The 22,107-nt window shown below is 52.8% G+C and overlaps 1 protein-coding gene across 8 annotated transcripts in view; it reads right to left on the reverse strand.

Moving 5' to 3' along the window:
- The window catches only part of LOC123374192 (sodium-dependent proline transporter-like), a 38,787-nt gene that overhangs the window by 13,051 nt on the left and 3,629 nt on the right, over positions 1–22,107 (reverse strand). For 7 of the 8 annotated variants that reach the window (XM_045023888.1, XM_045023881.1, XM_045023897.1 and 4 more), the window contains 5 exons: positions 21,827–21,996; positions 19,259–19,412; positions 16,684–16,834; positions 7,916–8,144; positions 320–451 (listed from right to left, as the gene is read on the reverse strand). In XM_045023888.1, the coding sequence (XP_044879823.1) occupies positions 320–451; positions 7,916–8,144; positions 16,684–16,770 (448 nt within the window). In that variant the 5' untranslated portion in view covers positions 16,771–16,834; positions 19,259–19,412; positions 21,827–21,996. Of the gene's footprint in view, positions 1–319; positions 452–7,613; positions 7,872–7,915; positions 8,145–16,683; positions 16,835–19,258; positions 19,413–21,826; positions 21,997–22,107 lie in introns of those variants that run through there. The other variant, XM_045023906.1, reaches the window with a different exon arrangement.

The raw sequence follows: 22,107 nt of genomic DNA on the forward strand, positions 1-22,107 counted from the left end.
GAGACAGTGCGGCGACAGCGGGGGGAGTGGCTAAACCTAGCCCGGAGGCTGGAGCTAAGGGATGAGGTCGGATACGGGATGCGGGTGGAGCCCTGCCAGGCCCGGAGGGGGCGGACTGGACAGGCTGGTTGAACTGGACACAGTGGAGGAGCAGGACTGGAGGAGGGATCTAGAGCGGGAGGTGATGTGGTCAGAGCGAGAGGCGCTGTGGCTTGTGGGTGACGGAGAAGTGGCTGGGGGAGGTAAGAGGTACAGCGCTGGCTCTCCCCATGCCCCGCTCAGTCAGGGGACCGGGACGCCGCGCCAGGCACAGACTCACCTTTCAGCAGGGGGCAGCACTTCCAGACGGTGATGGGCCCTGCAGCGCCGTACTGGCCAAGGCTGAGCTCCAGCAGGAACAGGGGCAGGCCGGTGAAGAGCAGCATGACGAAGTAGGGGATCAGGAAGACCCCTGGGGAAGAGGGAGCAGACACGGTTAGCAAGGAACTGGGACGGGAGGAGGCAAGAACTCGGCTACTGAGCCACGGGGAAGGGGCAGAGCAGAGACCCTGCCTCGCAGGAGCCCGCAGCTGGTGGGAGTGCCAGCGACCAGGGCAGAGCAGGCCTGACTGCAACACCCTGACAGCCAGGTTGTGGCTGGGGAAACCTAGTGCAGAGGCAGCATGTTCAGCTCCAGCTGCTGGTGCCCTCGGCACAGGGTGCGTTCCTGCTTTACCCCTCCATGCAGAAGGCACGTTTGAGGCAGGGAAATCACCTGTCTGGGTTGAGACACTGAGGCGTGAGGCAGAACGGGCTCCCACCCCACTGAACTCCGACCAGCCAGCCTCGCCCTGCTCCTTCCGGCACTGCTAGCCAGGAGCTCGTTCCCCGCCAAAGGATCCTGTAGGGGGACGAATGGCAGCCTGACAGAGCAGCACAGAAACCCCACCCAACCAGGGGCTCTGCTTCCTGCCCAGCTCCCATCCATCAGCTCCTAAAATCACCTCCTCACCTGTTCTAACTGCCGCAAGCACCGTTCCTGCATTTTACTGATGGGTAAACTGAGGCACGGAGAGGGGACGGGACTGGCTCCGGCAGCCAAAGGCAGAGCTGGGATTCACCCCCCCAGGCACAGCCCACGCAAACCATACTTTGAGGGTGGGGGTGGGATTCTAACGGTGCACGGGCCATGTGCAGGGCCACTGCGCAGGGGTGAGCTGCAGCCAGTCAATGGCATGTCTTGGACACGGACACAGGCAGAGACCGGCCAAGAGAGAACACGAAGCAGCCCCACGCATGCGGCACAGCGCCGCTCTGCACGGACAAGCAGAGCCATGTGCTACTTTGTCCCCAAACAGGGTCGCTTGCACTGAACACTTTGCTCAGGGGAGGGAAATCCACCTTTGTCAGCCCTAGAACGGGCCCATCCCTCCACTGCACATGGGGCGTTTTCCACTGATGAAGAAAAACGTCTGATGGGAAGGGGAGGAAGAAGATACTTTTTTCCATTTCAGTCAAACACTCACACTGAGCATTTCCCAGTGTAACTGTGAAACCTCTGCCGAGCTCAGTGTTACCGTGCCACTCCAGACTGAATAGCAACCCCTAAACATGGCCTCCTCCACACAGCCACCTCGCCACGTCTGTCTCCAGGCACGCAGCCGCCAGACCCTCTGAGACACAGGAGAGCAAGCAGGGCTCTCTCTTGCTTCATTGCGAGTGGAATCTTCACCTAAAGGTTCTGTCGCTAAAACTTTATCACCCATAAGAGGGCAGCAAAAAACACCACACGCGGCAAGTATCAGAGGGGTTGCCCTGTTAGTCTGGATCTGTTAAAAGCAACCAAGAGTCCTGTGGCACCTTATAGACGTATAAGGGACGTATTGGAGCACGAGCTTTCGTGGGTGAATACCCACTTCGTCACATGTGCCAGGTTTTTAGAACTCAGATGGCGTTTTCAGCTCTGGAAGCCAGAAACTCTTTTGACTTGTTAAGTCAAATCAATTGTATCTGGAATCGAAAGAGTTGACCCAACTATAGGCTCCTACGATGTTATCATTAAGGTCTGTCCTTGGGTTACAAGCGCACAGACACTGACAGGCATCAGCTAAATCACTCCAGGTGCTTTAGGGAACAGAAACCACAAACTGAGACTCCCCCAAAAGACCCAGACCCTCAGGTGAGCTAATCCAGGCCCCTCACAGTAGCCCCACTACTTCAGATGTTGGACACACACACACTGCTACGTACTCACAGGTCTGGCATACTCCATCCAGGAGAAGGCAGCAGTTCCCATGAACACACAGAGCTTTCCTGTGCTTGTCCACTCAATTCCCACCCATGATGGTCCATTCCGGCCAGCCACAGAAAAGGCAATGCCATCCCATCACGTGTACTGTCATTCATTGACCTGACACTCCGGAGAGCCACGGAGGAAAAAGGTCCAGTCACTCTTATGTTTTCCTAACACAAGCCCATCACCAGCACAAGCTCCCCAATTCAATACAGCCCTCCACAGCCCGCATGCAGAGAGCTTGTTTACGAAACCAGCACCAGCACTAATGCTCCAAACGGGTCATCGTCTGGAAGAGGCTACATACCGGCGCCTTCAGAGAGCCTGGAGAGACATCTTGTGGTGAACACACACTTGTCAGCATAGCAGGTTAAAGTACAGATGCAGTCAAAGTATTTCCCCTTGTGTTGCATGCACAAAGTGGCTGGTTAGGGTTGTGGATAAACGCCAGGGAGCTGGCAGGGAAAAGTTTGTTTTTTACTCCTGAGGGAATTCTGCACCAAAAAATTTAAAATTCTCCTCACGTTTTAAAATTCTGCAAATTTGGTCTGTCAATAAATAAATGTGGAGGCTCCGGCATGGCAGGGGGAGCACCGGCCACTGGCTGCGTTGAGGTGAGAGATCATCCTGCAGCCCCCACCTGCCCCGGTACAGGGACTCGGGCATGAGGCTGCACCTGACCCTGACCCTGACGCAGCACAAGGGGCCCCAGAAACTCCCCAGGGCCCGCCCCCTCTGTGCCAGGTGTGGGTGGGCAGGCTCAGCCCAGCAGGATCCCAGTGTGGAGGGGCTCAGTGTGGGGGGATCGGGTTCTGTGTGGGGCAATCTGGGTGCGGGCAGCTCAGTGGGGGATCTGAATGCACAGGGCCTCGTTGAGGGGTTCCAGGTCAATGGGACACTGCAGGGGATCCCGGTGAAGGTGGTTGGGGCTCAGTGGGGTGTGACGGACTCGGAGGGGACCAGGTGTAGGCGGGTGGGGCTTGTCAGGGGGAGGGTTCGATGGGCCTGCTTAGCGGAGGAGCCCCAGCTGCTGCTGAGGGAACACCCTATGCCAGGCTCCCAATTCCCCCCTGCGATTCCCCAATCCCCTTTTCTTCTCTATCCCCCCCCCCCGTGCCCTATTCCACCCCCTTCCTTCCCCACTGCCTCTTCCCCCTTCCCTCATTTCCCCCGCCCCACCGCCGGCACTCCTTGCTGCACAGAAAACAGGAAGGCTCCCAGCACACAGAGGGGAGGTGACCGGCACTAGGACCCAGGAGGCGGCGTTCAGCTGCGGATTAGTCAGCGGAGCCCAGACACCGCCTCCTTCAGCTGGGCAGAATGGGGGGGGGGGGCAGTGGCATGTAACCCTGTGTGCGCCCCCCCCATGCCTCGCCTCTGTTTGGAGGGGCAATCCCTCCCCCCAAAACTGGACCCATGGTCGTCCCCTTCCCCCCACCCACGCGGCCTCCCTGCCCGCAGCAGGGAAACGCAGGAAAGCTGGGGGGGGGGGGGCATTTTTTGTGGGCTTGCAGTGATGCAGAATCCCCCCCGGAGCAGTTTTGAGCACCCCCCCCACCACGACTTTGCAAGCGGACCCAAGACTTGAGACACGAGTGGCCCTGCTTGCAAGAGGAAGGGTTGACACAGGTGCTTTGTGCTACCGCCTGTCACAGACCCATCGAAACGGACCGTGAGCGGTCGCCTAGTGCAGCCGTTCTCAAACTGGGGGGCAGGACCCCGTTTTAATGGGGTTTCCAGGGCCAGCATTAGACTTGCTGGGACCCGGAGCTGAAGCCCAAGCTCCATCCCTGCCCAGGGCTGCAGGGTTTGGGCCCTGCCCCCGCCCCCCGGGGTCACTCAGAGCTGTCAGAGAGGGGTCACGGGGCAATGACGTTGGAGATCCGCTGGCCTAGTGCAGCCCCTGCGCTGAAGCAGGGCCAAGTGTACCTAGACCTGCCGCAGGAGGCCAGACTAGATGGCCCCAATGGTCCCTTCACTCTCGGAACAGGGCACTAACGCTGCCGCGAGGGGCACTCAGCTGCCGCCACGAGAGGTGTGGTTAAAAGTCTACACAGAACCCCGCTCCGGGGAGAGCAATAGCAGCATGGAGGGTCACGTGCTTCCGAGCTGCACAGCGGTGGATAAAGTCAGTGTCTTCCACACTAGGGTCTTCCTCTGGCCCTGCAAGAGAGCGCCGGGGGGGGGGATCGGAGCCGTGAGCCTCTCCACTCTCACTGCTAACCCCCTTTCTTAGCTCTCTGGCGCTCCTCTCTCCCGCCTCTGCGACTCTCACTGGGCCTCCTCTGCTCATGCTGGTGTGGAAATTTCCTTCCTTCTGTTGCTCTGGCCAGACTCCACCCTGGCTCCCTGTCCCCTCCTCCCCCACCTCCAGCTTCCTCCCTGTCACCCCACTGTGACTCTGTGCCTGCCCTCAGGGCCCACCATACCTCCACGGCGGGGGAATGGGGCCACTGGAACTGGCTGGGGCACACGAGGGTTAACTCCTTCCCTCCTCCTGCAGAGAGGGACGAGGGAGCAGGCACCTCCAGCAGCCTGGCACCCCTCTCCTGCGCCAGGCACCATGCTGTCCCAGAGGTACCCTGGACCTGGGGTTCCTTTGGAGATGGCCCCAGCCAAGCAGTGCCCAGGACTGACCCTGCCTCGCTTTTAAGGCTGCAGCAGATCCCAGCCCACGGCTGCATGCAGAGTATCTGAACAGAAGGCCTGGCTGCAGTGTTGCTGTAGCCATGCTGGTCCCAGGTTATGAGAGACTAGCTTGGGGAGGGAATATTTTTATTGGACGGACGTGGGCTGGTGAGAGAGACCAGCTTTCAAGAGCCACAGAGAAGAGCTCTGTGTAAGCTCAGAAGCTGCTCTCGCTCACCAACAGAAGTTGGTCCAATCAGAGAGATTCCCTCACCCACTTTGGTCTCTCTCTGTCCATTCTGAACCATGTACTCCCTAGATCATGTCAGTCGGCAAGCGCTCAATCAGGAGCTGCTCGGCTACCCGAAACCTGCAGCTCCCCGGTGCACAAGGATCAGACCCCATCTAGTTAGGAGACCCAATTCCAAGCTCCTCCCATACCAACCAGCCGGCACTGGTTTCCCCTCCCTACTGTGTGCATTGCAGAGGGGATTAGCCCTGCTCTGCAGGGAATCTTTCACCATGAGGTAATCACCAGAACCTCCCTTCATTAGCAGTCACTAGGGGCTCCCTGAGGGCATGGCTAATTCCCCGGGCAGGCTGGATTGCTCCTTTTAAAGCTGGAGAAAAGGTCGGGCAAGAACCACAGCAGCAGCAAGAACAAATTAACTGTGCCCCCCCACGAAGCAAAAACCCCACTGCTTGGAAATAGCTGAAAGATCCCAGCTCGACTGGGCTGCCCTGGGGTAACATCTCTGGGGCACGTGTCTCGCAGTACCTCAGATGTGTTGCTCTTGCACAGATCTGCTCGTTCAAGAGCCAGAGTTGAGCCCAGCAGCCTTGACTAGCGTGTCCTAACCGTTCGTCCCAAAGCCGCCAGGCAAGACTCTCCCGATCTGGGGTTCTATTTAGGGCTGGGGAGAGATTGCCCCGGTTCAGAAAGTTAGTTACCAAGTCCCCAAAACATCTCTTTCTGAAAACTTACGCATCGTCTGCCTGCAGATAAGCCAGACTCCTTCCTTTACAGCCCGCCCAGGACCAAGAAAATATAATAAGCGCTTTTGATACCGACCTCTTCATAAACAAACTAGAGAAATACCTAGATGGAGCTACCACAAGGTGGGTGCATAACTGGTTGAAAAACCGTCCCCAGAGAGTAGTTATCAGTGGTTCACAGTCAAGCTGGAAGAGCATATTGAGTGGGGTCCCACAGGGATCAGTTCTGGGTCTGGTTCTGTTCAATAGCTTCATCAATTATTTAGATAATGGCATAGAGAGGACACTTATAAAGTTTGCAATACCAAGCGGGGAGGTGTTGCAAGTGCTTTGGGGGATAGGATTAAAATTCAAAATGATCTGGACAAATTGGAGAAATGGTCTGACGTAAATAGGATGAAGTTCAATAAGGACGAATGCAAAGTGCTCCACTTAGGAAGACCCCATCAGTTGCACACGTACAAACTGGAAAATGACTGCCTAGGAAGGAGTACTGCGGAAAGGGATCTGGGGGTCACAGAGAATCACAAACTAAATACGAGTCAACAGTGTAACGCTGTTGAAAAAAAAAAAAAAAAGCAAACATCATTCTGGGATGTATTAGCAGGAGTGATGTAAGCAAGACATGAGAAGTAATTCTTCCTCTCTACTCCGCACTGATTAGGCCTCAGCTACAGTATTGTGTCCAGTTCTGGGCGCCACATTTCAGGAAAGATGTGGACAAAATGGAGAAAGGCCAAAGAAGAGAAACAAAGATTAAAAGTCTAGAAAACATGACCTATGGGGGAAGATTGAAAAAAATTGGTTTGTTTAGTCTGGAGAAGAGAAGACTGAGGGGAGACACGATAACCGCTCAGCACCTCTGAGGAGCAGCGGTGGGAACAGAACACAGGTGTCCTGTCATAAACAGATAGTTAAGGGTTAAGGTCTCTTTTACCTGTAAAGGGTTAACATGCAGTACCTGATGACCACCTGACCAGAGGACCAATCAGAGACAGATTAATTTCAAATCTCTGTGGAGGGAAGCCTTTGTCTGTGTTCCTTGTTTGCTCAGAGCTCTCTTTGGATCTAAGAGAGGACAGTCATGTCTCCAAGTTCTCCTGGAGTAGTTTCTACTATTTAATAGTGAGTATTAATTAGAAAGGCGGATTAGTCTTTTGAGTTGCTTTCTATATTTGCAATTGTGTGTTTGCTAAAGGAAATTCTTTATTCCTGTTTGCTGTTACTTTGCTTTTACTGAAAAAGAAGGAGGGGGGATTCTCTCCAGAGATTGATAAATTTAGACCCTGTATTGTTCCATCTTGGATTACAGAGACAAGTTATTTTCTTTTTATTCCTTAATAAATTCTTTTCTATTAAGGACTTGGTTGATCTTTCTTTGGGTGGATTCTCAGGGAAAGAGAAGGGGGAGGTATCCCTCTGTAGTTAAATCCCGGTGTCTCTCCTAGGAAAAGGGAGTGGGGAGGAAGCAGGGAGGAATGGTTTATTTCTCCTGGGTGTAAGAACTCCATGGATTTGGGGCTCTTGGAATACCCTAGGATTTTGGGGAAGGACTGTGTCTCAATCCACATTTCCTGATTGAGTAGTGGCAGCTTTTACTAGATCTAAACTAGGATTTTAGTTTAGCGGGAAACCAGTGCAGGTCCCCACATTGGAACCCAACAGCTCCAAGTGGGGGTGAGACCTATGACATGTCCTGACTCAGTCAGATCCCTACCTGCTAGGCCATGCCACCACCCACAAGTGGCCCTGCTATTAGACAAACACTGCTCCATGCAAACAGCACCATCCGTTCAGAGCAGCACTCCTTTCGTCCGGGACTCGGCAGATATTCTGTCTCTGCTCATCACCAGCTTCCTACCGCCTGGTGGATCCAGGCATTAGTTCCAGAGCAAGAGGGGTGTGATCACGTGACCCGAAGGCAGCTGCCTCCCACTGAAGGGATCCGTTACCTAGTCTCCTCTGCTTCAGTCCCGCGTTATCAGACGGACAGCAGCAAAGAGGCCCGCAGGGACTCACCTCCTCCATTGCGGTAGCAGAGATAGGGGAAGCGCCAGACGTTGCCCAGCCCCACGCAATACCCGATGCAGGAGAGCAGGAACTCGTACTTCCCACCCCACGTCTCCCTGGGCTGGCTGGGGGCAGGGTCCGGGGTCACGGGCTGGATCTGGAAGGCAGGTTGGGGCTGGCTCACGGACTGCGGGCGGTCAGTCTCCAGGGTGTCACTGTTCAGCTGGACCGGACTCCCCTGCAGTGGGAGGAGAAGGGGGAAAGGATTCAGAGACCGGAGTGCCAGCATGCACGCTCGCACGCCCCCGGGAGGGAGGGCAGGTCCGTCAGCCCACAAGCAAGTTCTGAGCAACCTTCCCCCAGGCACCTCTCCTGGATGACCCATGCCAGCAGCCCCACCTCACAGAGAAATGGAGGAGACTGTCCCATATATCCTGGCCATTCAGGGAGCCCCCATGGCTTGGGACAGAGCCCTGTGGAGGGAACAAGCCCCCGCGCTGGTCCTTGGGGAGATGGGCCACATGGGATGCCGGAGGGTTCTCCTATTTCTAATGGCTCTGATCCACCCGTCTCCCTCGGCCCAACCCTGCATCTCAGCCTGTGTCACCATCAGCTTGGTCAATGTGGCCAAAACTCAGCCCTCAACCTTTCCTCCCAAGGCCTCCCCACAGCCCCTGTTCTCCGTCACCGCATGCTGAGTGAACCACCGTCCTCTCCAGCAACCAGGCCCGCCCCCCAGGAGTCAGCAGAGACTCCTCGCTCCGCTCCCCCACACACACACACACTCAAGCTGTCCACATCTCACTGCCTCTCCCCCCCAGCATTTCTCTGCTCTGTCCTTTTCCTTCCGTCTCTTGCCCAGGCCTCACAGCGTACCTTCCCCACCCCCAATCCATCCATAACACAGTGAGGGCCACCTTCCCTGCCAGTCACACTGGCCACAGGTCTCCTCTCTGGAGCCCTCCACTGGCTCCTCTTCTTCTCGGCCATCGAGTCCAAGTGTCTCAGCCTTGGCCCTTCACAGCTCAGCCACTCGCTCCCCATCACCTCCTCCACCCAGCTGGTGGGACCACCCATGTGTCTGCTCCTCACAATTTCTCTTTCCCCCCCCCCCCACAATGCAGCCTCCCTGAACTGCTCCATCAGCCTCTCCTCCTGCTTCCCATCCCCGAGCCAGACAGGCCGCTGCCAGGACGCAAGCAAGCGACCGGCCCGTTTGCTGGCTGGGCTGTGCTTAATACCTATGCAACAAGGTATCTGAGCGCTGCCCCCTCGCCCCATTTCATCAGGTGTCTCCTCTCTAGGGCAGGGACTGTATCCACCTGTTTGTGCAGCACCCAGCACAAGGCCCAGATCCTGATCAAGGCCTCGTATAAATCCCCCTCTTCTCCAGCTGGCAGAGCTCCAGGGCAGCTCCAAGCCTGCTTCGTCTCGGTATGAGGAAACAAGCATGCGGGGGTGGGGTGGGGGCCGGGGGGTGTCACTTTTCCTTTCACCCAGGGACTGTCTGATCATCAGCACTTGCCATCCCCCTGCACAGAGGCTGCCAGGACTAGCACCCTGGCAGAGCAGCACTGCCTGGGCACCATCTGCCATGGACAGACAGATCAGCAGCTCTCATCACCAGCAGCTGCCTCCCCCCTTCACCAGCGCCTCTCTTCACACATCACCTGTCAGAGCAATGCCTGCGACTGCCAGCTGGGCTGGACAAGGCTTGGTCTCTTAGCAGCACTCAACAGGGAAAACACAGACAACAATTCAACAGGGAAACTCAACTGCAAGCCGCAGGGTCATCAGAAAACACCCAGCAGGCGAGGAAGGCGCAGCTTGGGATTCCACATAGAGCAGTGGTTCTCAACCAGGGGTATGCATACCCCTGGGGGGTACATCAACTCATCTAGATATTTGCCTAGCGTTACAACAGGCTGCATAAAAAGCACTAGCAAAATCAGCACAAACTAAAATGTTATACAGACAAAATGAGAAAGTCAGTAATATTTCAGTACTAGTGTGTGGGGACATTTTTGTATTCTTAGGTCTGATTTTGTAAACAAGTCGTTTCTAAGTGAGGTGAAGCTTGGGGTACACAAGACGAATCAGGCTCCTGAAAGGGGCACAGTAGTCTGGGAAGGCCGAGAGCCACGATGAGCCGTAGCGCGTACAGATCCCCCAGCTCACAAGTTCACTGGGCGGCCAGGAGTGGGATCCAGCGAAAGGTTTCTCGTTTGTGCACAGTACAGACCCCCGGCACAGATCAGCACCTGCTCCTTAGCTGGGCTCAGGGCTGGACCAGCAGAGGGGGATGCAGGCAGGACGGAGGTGCACTGGCAGCGATGTCGTCGGGGTAGGACGGGAGGCTCAAAGCAAGGAGCACGCTGCACCGGCAGAGGTATCTGGCTGCACAGGGGGAGCAGCTTGTGCATGCTGCAGGGAAGTGCTGTCCATCTCCAGCCAGCGCTGCCAGCCCCTCGCTGCTGTGAGTGCACGAGATCTGCTGAGAGGGAGGGAATCTGAATGGGTTTGTGTCAGGGCAGCAGCTCCCCTCCTGTCCCTGTGTGTAACAGGGCTGGTGCAAGGACGTTTCGCACCCTAGGCGAAACTTCCACCTTGCGCCCTCCCCGTCCCTGAGCTCCCACCCTGAGGCGCCCCCACCCCCCGTGGCAGCTCCCCTCCTCCGCCCTGAGGCGCCCCCCGCGTGGCAGCTCCCTCCGCCTAAATGCCAGCGGCGACTGGGGTGGCCGAAGATCCGGCTGCCGCGGTCGCTGCCGAAGAAAATGCTGCCCCCCAAATCCTAGCGCCCTAGGCGAGCGCCTAGGGCGCCTAAATGGTGGCACCGCCCCTGTCCGGTAGGCCCTAGAGAATCCAGAGACACACACGGGAGGGGGGCGGAAGCAAGCGACTTGGCACCAGTTCTCTCAGCATTGAACGCTGGCTCCCTGCAGAGTGGGCTCAGCTCCCAGGCTCACCCCTGCGCTGCGGTCCCAGAGGGCTGCCCCATCCCCTCTCCCCGGCCCCCCCATGTAAGGGGCACGGCCCCACCAGTCTGCCTGCTCCCAGAGCAGAACCATCACCCGGGCACACAGGGTGGGAAGGAAGCCTGGGGGCAGGGCACAAGTGACCCAGAGTTGCAACATTTGGCTCCACCCCAAAATCTGTATCTGGCCGTCTGTAGCATCAGCAGGGCCAGTCCCAGGCCTCTGGGACTCCGGCGAGCTCACACTCCATCCATCTCCCCTGCCCTGGCACCGCTCACTGCCTCTGGCACCGAGGGGGAAGGCCGCTGGAGGGCAGCTGAGCCAGCAGGCACCCTGAGAGAGGGGCAGGACAGGGCTTGATTAGTCCATAGGTCACCAGAGGAAGGAAGGAGCAGAGAGAAAGGGCTGCAGGGAACATGGCAGATGCATGACTCCCAGGGCTCTCAGCAGCGCTGGTATGAGTGGAGCCATCAGCTGCTGAGCAGTGGGTTTCACAGTCCGCCAATCTTCAGGGACAGTTAGCAGCAGCGACTGAGTGGGGGAAGATTTCACCCAAATCAGACTGCAGGGTAGGAGCCGGGTGAGCCCTCGACACTCCCCAGCCCCCGACGCAGGTCAGCACTGCTCCTTGAACCCTAACAGCAGCCGGGATGCTCCTGGTGGAAGCCGGAGACCTTGGGAGCTGGCAGCAGCTTCTCCCTTAGCAGTTCCTGGGGGGTCTCAGGAGGCAGGTCACTGGCTCGGGCACGTATTTTATACAGCGCTACACGGAGAAGAGCCAGTCGCCAGCAGAGACGGAGCTGGAAAAACCAGGTCAGAGCCAGCAGGTAGAACCGAGAATGTAGGGACCAATCCAGTGAGTGCTGGGGATGCTCAGCACCCTAGAGAAGCCAGTGGGGCCCAAAGGGGCTCAGCACCCAACTGGGTCAGGTCCTTAAGTTATAAACTCCTCTGGACTAAGTGTAATCAAAGCACCATGCTCTGGCATTGAGGACTGTCAGGTTGAAACACACACAGGCAGCCTGGTTTGGAGCACCGGCCACAGGGCCAGGAACTCATGAGTTCTAATCCCAGCTCTGCTACTGACTGGCTGTGGAGCCTTGGGCAGACCACTTAACCTTTGACTCAATTTCCCCATCTGTGAAATAGGGATAATGGTATTTAATCATCTACCCCACAGGGGAGGATTATTAGTCAGTGCTGTCAGAGCCCACTGTAAATTGTGTGTCTTGAATTAAATTTCCCTTTTGAAACAATGGGTTAGGTCATGGAAAAACTGTTTCACAAAACGCAACCGCTAAGGAAAATGGCTATAGAGGGGTCACAGAATCGCAAGATCCAGCACGTTCTCCCAACCCCACCTCTGCCTTGAAGAATTACAGAAAGCAGAAGAGTCACTGGAGGTCAGAGCTCGTTTTGGAGCAAAGCGGATTATTATAGAAATTGAATACTCTGCACCAGTACTTAATTTGTAATGAAAGAGGTTCTGGACTCAAACAATTAGGTGCTGGGGCTCAAGCAATTATTTTACATTCATAACCGATGCAGCTATCCAGAGGTGCCGGGGCTCGGCACCGCCAGGCCCAGAGGTGCCGGGGCTCGGCACCGCCAGGCCCAGAGGTGCCGGGGCTCGGCACCGCCACAAATTAAGCCCTGTTCTGCACTTACAGCCTCACTCAGAAGATCTGAAAGTCCTGCACAAACATGAATTTGTCCTAGCCAGGCTGGTCAGTATTGTCACTCCTGGTTTAGAAATGGGGCAACTTAGGCGCCCAGTGATGAGTGACAAGCCAAAGGTCACACGGAGTGGCAGTAGCAGAGTAACCGAACCTAGAAACCCTAACTTCCAGGCCCCTACTTTAACTATTAGAGAACGCTACCTCCAACCCCACTTCTCTCAAACTAAGATAGTTTTTAGGGAAAGACACAACATTTACTGTGTGTATTGGGTGGGATGGGGGGAAGGATTCCGATAGCCAAACTGGGCGGGAGCCAGAAATTCTCTCGGCCCCTTAGCACAGGCGGCACAACCTGCAGAGACTCCATGGATGGATAAAATAGACTCAACGCCTGCAAAATGTGCTTGTAGCTGATCTGTGGAACACCATGCTGCCAGCACACTCTTACCTCCCCAGTTCTCTGTCACACCCACTTGTCGCACTGTCTTAGCTTACACCACAAGCTCTCTTCCTGTGCATTCCTACAGCACCCACCAGCACAACGGGGCTCGATCCTGAGTGGGGCCTCTGGGCGCCTGTGCAATACGCAATTGGTCATTTTAACTGGCTCTAAATCCTGGCCCAATTCTTACCACCTCCCCACGCTTCTCTTCTAATGGGTATTTTCAGCTTCACCCCCACCCCTGCTCCCTCGGAAGTAAAACAGTTGGGTAACAGCAGCAAAGCAACAGTCCCCAAAGCGGCACGGCCTATTGCTCAAGTCTATGTCGCCAGCTGCCTGCCGGTCATTTCCACCAGCCTTGGAGGCCACATCCAAGACACGACAGCCTCTGCACGCTGGGAAGCAGAAAACAAGTGACAAAATCCCCCCGGGCTGTGCCACGTCTCTGGGCTCACACGCTGGTTCCCAGGAGTTTTCAGTTCCCATGAGGTATTGCATGAGCTGCCTTGACCACAGCCCCACTTCAGTTCCTCTGCTGAGGCTGCTAACAAGAGGGGATCAGTCAGGGCCAGCGTCTGGAGGGGGGATTTTCTGATGGGGAAGCCCTGTTGTCCACTACAAGCCAGCCAGAGACCCGGACTGGCAGACACATTTCACACAGGACACCGGACACCCAACCCTACCAAAAAAGGCTGCACTAGCTGGTGTTAAGGAGGGGTTGGCCAGTTTAATGGAGGAAGGATGGACTAAGGGTTCAGGTACTGGAGTGGGACCCAGTAAACCCAGGTTCTATTCCCAGCTCCATCACAGGACTTCCAGTAATACCTTGGGCCAATCACTTCGTCTCCCGGCGCCTCAGTATCCCCGCCTGTAAAAGGAGGGTGACAATGACTCCCCCTGACAGAAGTGTTGTGAAGACTAACTCATTAATGTACACGAGGTGCTCAGATACTGTGGCGACCATACACGTGTCTAGACATGGAACAGTGCATCTTGCTCCTAGCTCCAGCAGTCAGGCGTGTCTAGCATACGTGTATTATTGTATATGAAGCGGCCCCTTAGTCAGTCAGCAGGGAGAACCTCTTTCCAGCAGAACTCCAGTAGGTAGCTCAACAGGCTGCACCTCCTGCCTTCCAGACACGGAAAGAGACTGTCTGAAAAGCACGGTATCAAGGGGAAATTCATACGGGAGGAGAGGGGGTGCCATCCCTCCGAACACCTTACATTTATTATCTTAGCGCCTAGGAGCCCTAGTCTGGCACTGGCCACTGTCAGAGACAAGATACTAGGCGAGATGGACCACTGGCCTGAAACCGTGCAGCTGTTCTTATGTTCTTGGTCAAGGAGCAGGAACTCCATTGCGCTAGGCGCTGTACAGACGCAGAACAAAACAATGGGCTGTGCCCCCAAAAGCTCGTGGTGGAAAACAAGCAATGAAGAGACAGACCGATAGGGGAGCACAACGAGGCACTGGCAGCGGGCTCAGGACACCAGCAGTTTCTTTTGTAGGCCTCACGGCAAAGGAGAGTTTTGTGGCGAGATTCGAAGGCGGACAGCGAGGTAGCTCCGTGGGTGCTTACAGGGAGGGCCTTGCAGGCGCGTGGGGCAGCGTGAGAAAGCACCAAGGTGTTTGTTTCGAAATCTAACAGGTGGGTAATGGAGACTGGCACTCTTGGCCTGGCCCTGTTAACAACAGAGGCAGACAGAGCCCGTTCGGAGGCACCGAGCGGCGTATTCATTACACTCGGTGTTTCACAGTGTTGTTATGCAGTTCTCTCAATTCCATAGCTATCGTCTCTGTGTACGGTAAACACACCAGGGCCGGCGGAGCCACCGCCCTCGGGTGAGTCACGTCACTTGGTACCGCCCAGCAAAACCCAGCTCGTTCACGTTCCTTTCAGCAGGAGGCCTGCCCAGAGTCACAAGCCGGGCTCTGCGATGGGCAGTACCTCAGGCGAGAGTGCCCCAAAGACTATGGGGGGGCAGGGAGGGGAGGTGGGAGATCAGAGGGTTGCCATGAGCCATGTGTATGGGATCAGGAGTTTGCCATTCCGCATCCCAGCCCCCTTATCAGGAGGGGAGATGGGGCTCACCCGCACGCTGCCCCCCTCGCAGGCAGTTGTGCTGTTTGTGATAGGACCAGCACTGATGACAGGGGCCTGTTGGTTTTCGCTGTGGTGCAGCAACACAAGAACAATTGCCAGAAACCTGAAAGGACAGCCACACCCCAGCATAGCCTGCAGCTCTCGCAGACAGCCCAGCTTTGCATGACTAACGCCCATGGCAGGGTCCCACGCAAACCCAGCTGCACAGAACCGAAAGACACAGGATGGCAGCTCTGAGCAGTAGACACCCTTTGCCTCTGTGGATCCTGCGCTGATAACCCACAGCACCACACGCTTAGTCACACGAGGGCTGCAAAGGCAAGAAGAGGAAGAGAGCTCTGTCTATTTCAGTCTCCTACACAGACACCCTGGGAGCCACAACCATTAGTCACATTTGCTCAGTGCCATCAGGGTGCTGGCCACGGTGTATCAACGGGGGGGTGGGTCTGCTGTATGGGAAATACACCAGCCACAGTCTTTCCTGCATGCATGCAGCAAGGCAGACTAAATTAGTGGGGTGGAGAGATCTGGTGCATCTCACTTGGATCAAGAGAGAGCACTGCATTCTGGGAGCTATATTCTCCACAGGTCTCTCCCTCCTCCCTCATATTAAAGGAGAAGGCAGGTGCAAACTGCTTCATTGCCTGCATTCGGTGAAACTTTTATGCACCTGGCAAGTTGTCACTGTCGCCACATCAGCGTGGGAAACCCTGTTCCAGACAAGGGATGGGCAAGGTCTGGATAGGATTTATGGTCTAGGAGTTTTTACACTCCTCTGTTGGTGGGTTGTGATTATAAACTACCATAGAGCTACAAGCACAAAAATAGGAAACAAACACCACTATAAAGCTACACTCCAAAAGGCTTAAATCAGATAATTTATAATCTTTGTAACCAGATGCAATATGCATTATCTTAAAGGTGCTTCAGGGACCCCCCACACACACACACACACGCACGCACACACGCACACACCTCCCTCCCTCCCTCCCTCCCTGGAAATCCAGAACTAAGGCAATTGGTGGGCCAGATTCCAACCTCAGTCACTCCAGCGGAGACCCACAGTAACTCCAATGAAGCAAACAGAGGCATCACTCCAAATCTACCTGCGTAACTAACCCAGATTGGCATCGGTAGCAGCCTGCTCTGGGCTAATGGGGAAGGGGGCACAGGAGAACCCTGCTTACGGTAGGAGCTACAAAATGTAACAACAAGGGGAGTTAAGAACACACAGCCAGCCTGGCAACTCTGAACTCCATGGGTTTTGATGGGAGCCTGTCACCTCTAGGTCACAAGTTCAAGCCCAGCCAACACCCGGAGAGGAAGAACTGGAAAGTTCGGTGCTCAGGTGAAAGTAGTTGTGTGCATGGGCTGTCTCAGACATATGCTCAAATCTCAGCAGGGAGTGATCCCAGCTGAATGGGGACCTCCTGAGCTCCCCCTTCCCAAGTCATGGTTCAGGTGGGGAACCCTGCCCCAGGGCTGCCAACCCTGCACCCAGTCTGGGGCTAATCAGAGACTGCAGCCCCAGACACCTAGAGAGGAAGAGTCCTAGCCCAAGCCCTGCTATACTCACCGGCATCACGGTGGCTGGCATTTCCTGCTCCGGGAAGTCACTCTGCCTTACACCCTCAGCAAACCATTGTTCAGGGAACAGCTTCATTCCAAGACTGCAGGTGAATGAAAGAAGCCAGCAGAGGAAGAACCTACTACAGCCTAAGCCCCGGCTAGGGAGGAAGAGACACAGATATTAGGGACCTGTAGCCCATATCGCTCTCACCTGGGGGCCAGGTGAAGCCCCGCCCCTTAGCCTCACATGTCACCTGGGATTCTTCACAGTAACCAGAACCCACACTCAGGCAAGGCAGCTCTCCCCAAGCTTAAAGAGACACCGTCCCTTTTGGACCGGCAGCAGGCAAAGGAATAAGGGAGATGTCACACAGCGGGTGTGTTGCCTGCCTGGGAAGATCTTAAGGAGCTGGGTGCTTTGCAGACATGTGAAGGGACATGGTCTCTGCCCTAAGGAGCTTGCTTATGGGCATCTCCCACCTTTGGCAGGGAACAGGGGGAGGGTTAGTTCAGTGGTTTGAGCATTAGCCTGCTAAACCCAGGGTTGTGAGCTCAATCCTTGAGGGGGGCGATTTGAGGATTGGTCCTGCTTTGAGCAGGGGGTGGGACTAGATACCTCCTGAGGTCCCTTCCAACCCTGAGATTCTATGATTGAACTTGGTAATTAGGATTCATTCGTTAATGTTTGTGCAATGCTGTCAAAGTGCTAATTACACCTCACTCACCTCCCATGGGGGCAACAAAGTGTCGGGATCAATGTGGGGAAAGGGGCAAAGATTCATAGATGTCCCTGCAAGCCAAACTGTATCCTTCAGCCATCCTCAAGGACCCTTCACTTGTCCCCAAAATTCAACCTGACTTCCCATCTCCTGGGCTTGGTGGAATGGGGACGTGTCCTGCTTTGTATGCAAGAGGGTGGAGGTTCAAGTCCTTCTAGAGAGAGCTGGCCCAATGGGGAGGGTGCTAGCCAGGCTCTTAGACAACCCAAGTTCAACTCCTTACTCTGCCCCAGATTTCCCCTCTGACCTTGGGCAAGTCCCTTAGTGTCTGTTTGGGTAATTGCCCTGTCCTATCTCACCCTCACTGGTTGTTGTGACATTAAAGATTGTAAAATGCTATAATAATAGGAGCCACATAAGTACTTACACTAGAGAGGTAACTTCAGACTGTAGGGTGTGGCAAGCTATTCCTGAATGGACTGTTCAGAACAGTTCCAGTCTCAGGAAGCTCTTTACAACTTTCAGGCTGACGTAAGCATGGGCAGAAGCTCTCAGGCAGAATTTATTTAGCTGCCCATTAGGTACTGCTGTTCTTATCTCCAGAGCCAAGGGAGGTGTCTCAAAGACCTCCTTTATAATAATCTCACACTGAGCTACACTTCCCTCACAGATGCATCTTACCACTGACATCACTGAAAACATTATGTTAAAAGAACATTGAGAGTCTCCTGGGTAATAATTTATGCATGCCAGAAAGAGTCCAAAAGGCATTTATACACAAGACACACAATGGTGTCCTTAAGAGCCACTGCCTAATCCACTGCTCTTTCTAGGCTGCAGAAAACAGTGCACATTGTCTAGTAGGAAATAACACATGTTCATGCATTTGTAGACTGAATCAAATGAATAGAGGCAAATATTTCCTACGTTGGGGGTACTTCCCCTGCAACCTGAACATTAGGCTTAGCAGAACTGTTACGAATTTAAATGGATCGATCAATGTTTATTTTGAAACAATTTAAATGTGTATTTCAATTTTCATACTTGTCCCAGACAATAGTTATTTAATGACAGTAGACAGAGATTCAAAGAGCTAAAGGTCTAGAACTGCTGACGCACAAATTGTCAATATCACATGTCAAAATATATAAAGTAAATATCCTTAAATCAAACTCCAAGTTCTCAAGCAGCATTTTTCTTACTTTGCCTATTTGTAAATTTTGATTATCATCATTGGAAATATTTGTTCATCTGGGTATGTACAGTGAAATTGACATTTATTAACATTTACCGATAAAAATCTAATTCTTCCAAGCCTACTTAACACGCATTTAACATAGTTTTTTAAATAGAATTTCCTAGGGTGGGTGTTTTTTAAAAGAAAAAACACAGAGAAAAGGCCACACCCCACCATGTCCCTCACAAGGTCCACAGGAGGGAGACCCTTCCTCTATGCCATAGCAACACCCAGGGTTTTTTTTTTTTACCATAGAGGGTTTACACAGAACCCTGCCTCATTCTCCGTGTCCCTCACAGGATGGGCAGTGAGTGAGATGAGAGCTACTGAGGAGCCTTGCCTCACTATCTGCACATCATACAAGCCACTCAGGTAGTAAACACACACCCAGATAGGCAGACAGAAAGGGTTCCAAGAACGAGACATGGCATACATTGAATGAGGTAGGTCTCCCATGCACACCACACCAACTATGCATTTTGAAAAAACAATGCATCTTTAAAATGTACAATAAATAAAGCAGGACCCCACCCTGCACATTCCTCTGCACTGAACTATGCATGTCCTTATCTAATGTGCAAGGCCTAATCTAATGTGTATGCTTTCAAGGCACATCAGACACCTACCTGCAATCCAAATGCTGGAGCTACTGAAAAGTGCAGGGCAGCTCTGATCTAGGGAGCAGAGCTTGGGTGGCAATGGGAAAGCAGAAGTCACTGCAGAACAAGTCTGATTACATCCACCAATTATTTGTTGTCTCTCCTTCTCGCTCTCTTTTTCCTGTTGAAGTAAAATGGAGAGAAACTTTAGAATAAAAATTCAGAAGTCCTGGATCTCAGCTCCCCAGAGCATCTGCCCCCCTGGGTTGATGTAATGGCCCTAAAGATTGGTTTGCTGGTGCAAATTCAAATGAGAAATAATAAGGCACAAATTTTGAATAGTGGGGGTGATTAACCACCAGAACAAACTATCATGGGAAATGATGGATTCTTCATTCCTAATTGCAGGATGGAGTTCAATAGAATCATAGAATATCAGGGTTGGAAGGGACCTCAGGAGGTATCTAGTCCAACCCCCTGCTCAAAGCAGGGCAAATCCCCAGACAGATTTTTGCCTCAGATCCTTAAATAGCCCCTCCCAAGGATTGAACTCACAACCCTGGGTTTAGCAGGCCAATGCTCAAACCACTGATAGGTTCAACCCCTATAAACTTCTGTGTAATGTGTTAGCTTTTCCCTTTGAGTTTTAATTTTTATTTTCATTTCCAGAGCACTAATGAATTTTCTGATTGTTTTTCATTTTGAATCAGTGACCTCTAGTGCTCGGTTTGGTAAATTACGAGAGTGTTATGACATTACATTTACACAGAGCCTGATTTCCAAAGGTGCTGAGCAGCTACAACTCCAACTGAAGTCAAAGCGAGCTGCATATGCTCAGCATGTCTGAAAATCAGGCCCCCATCCTGCATGCCCATGCGGAGCAGATGAGGCCTCAGTTATTATTAGGCTTGGAAGACTAGGATTTTTATTAGTAAATGTCAGTAACAGAAATTGATGAAAAAATTTTTACAAATAGGTAAAGTATGAAAAATGCTGCTTGAAAACTTATGAGGGCTTGATTTAAGGATATCTACTTTGTATATTTTGACATGTGTTGTTGAAAATTTGTATTCCAAAGTTATAAAGCTTTAACTTTTGAATCTCAATATCTACTGTCATTAAATAACTACTGCCTGACCCCCTAATGTTTGATGACCACATACTTTCCTGCAACTGTAAATATTCAAATTGATAAAAAAGCTGAAGCCTCATAATTTTGAACAACTGCTAAAATTTTAATCGATCAAAATAACAAAAATGCTTAAAATTAAACATCGATATGATCTGCTGAAATTATATTTAAAAAAAATCAAATTCTGCCAAAGGTTAGTAATTATGGTCTTGTACAGTAAACTCCCTGGAACTCATTTTCATTTGAGGGCTGAGCCATATTGCCAGGATTTCAAACTGACCCCACAGACCATGGGCATTTCAAACCTGTGTTTTCCAGTGACTCTCAACCATTCCACACTACTGTATCTGACTTGTTTTGCATACCCTCAAGTTTCACCTCACTTAAAAACTACTTGCTTACAAAATCAGACAGAACCACTGTTTTAGATCTCTCAGCTATTGCTTTCTCTAGTCTATGGATATCCCAGGGTTTGCATGTGTTACACTTCCCACTGACACTGGAAGAATAATCACTACAACCCTCATGGACGTGAGGACTGCACTATGAGATGGGACATGTAAGGAAATACCAAGGAAGGCAGGAGGGGGGAAGAGATAAACAGGGACAGTGAGGAACCTAGAGAAGGGGAGAGGAGGGAATAAAACTGATCCTGTTTTCAGTACATGTGCCCTCTGCCCCCTCCAAGTTAAACAGCCTCTTGGGGAGGAAAAGAACCAGCAGAGGACAGCACTTTGAGCGGCATCTCCACATGCTGGGCAAAGCCAGAGGCCACAAGCAGCAGTGGCACCAGTGTTGGTAATGATACACAGGTCAGCGGAACCCACAATCTGAAAATGCCTGTGACTCGTTAACTTTCAGCCTCTCGCTCTTTTAAAATGAAGTTTTTATATCTATAAATTTGATGCGAGTCTAGTGCAGGCGAAAGGTGCCAGACTGGCAGCCCTTGGACAGCAACATTCTTTTCTCATCCACAGCTTCTGTGCAACACAGACAGTGAGGAGGTAACTTCTCCCGTACCATCCCCACCTGGGCAGAAGGGGGGGAGGGTGTTAGTCTTCAGGTCTATTCAGCCCTTGGGCTCTTTGCTGACTATGCCAACCAGCAGGGCAGTTGGTGGTCTCTGTGATGTAAATGCCTGTCCATTTGGGACTGGACTGAGGCCATCACCTCCTTTGACAAAGGCCAATCACCAGACAATAACTATCATTGGAACAGAGCTAACCTTGAACACTGATCTAGCTCTGAAAGGCTCTGTATCATTTCCAATCTCCAGCTCCAGTCGGACCTCATCTCCCTGGTCTTGTTTTTATCTATCCCTTTTTGTCACCATACTTCACAGTGAATGGCAATATCTGATCTCTCCTAAGTCCCTGCTTCCCTGCCACAAGCAGCCCTCTGCCCATTTACTGCCAAACCCAGAACACCACATTCATTTCTCTGAGTCTGCCTTGCATACGTACCTTTCCATGGCATTTCAGGAGCTCTGCAGGAATCTCACTCAATTCTGTATCTGGATGCTGCTGTTTACAACTTTTTTTCAGTGGAGCAAAATCCTGAGAAGCAGAAAGTGTCCATTTCATCCAAGTCTAGTCCCAGCAGCCATGGTTGGGAGGCTGGAAGATGTGGAAAACTGAACACATCAAAATAAAAAATATATATATATATAAATAACTTTCAGCTGAAAAACTTGTTTATCCAAAATCCCCCATCACAAAATCTCCCATTCAGCTGAAAACCCTGT

Source organism: Mauremys mutica, chromosome 1, assembly GCF_020497125.1.
Source record: "Mauremys mutica isolate MM-2020 ecotype Southern chromosome 1, ASM2049712v1, whole genome shotgun sequence".
NCBI lineage: Eukaryota > Metazoa > Chordata > Testudines > Geoemydidae > Mauremys > Mauremys mutica.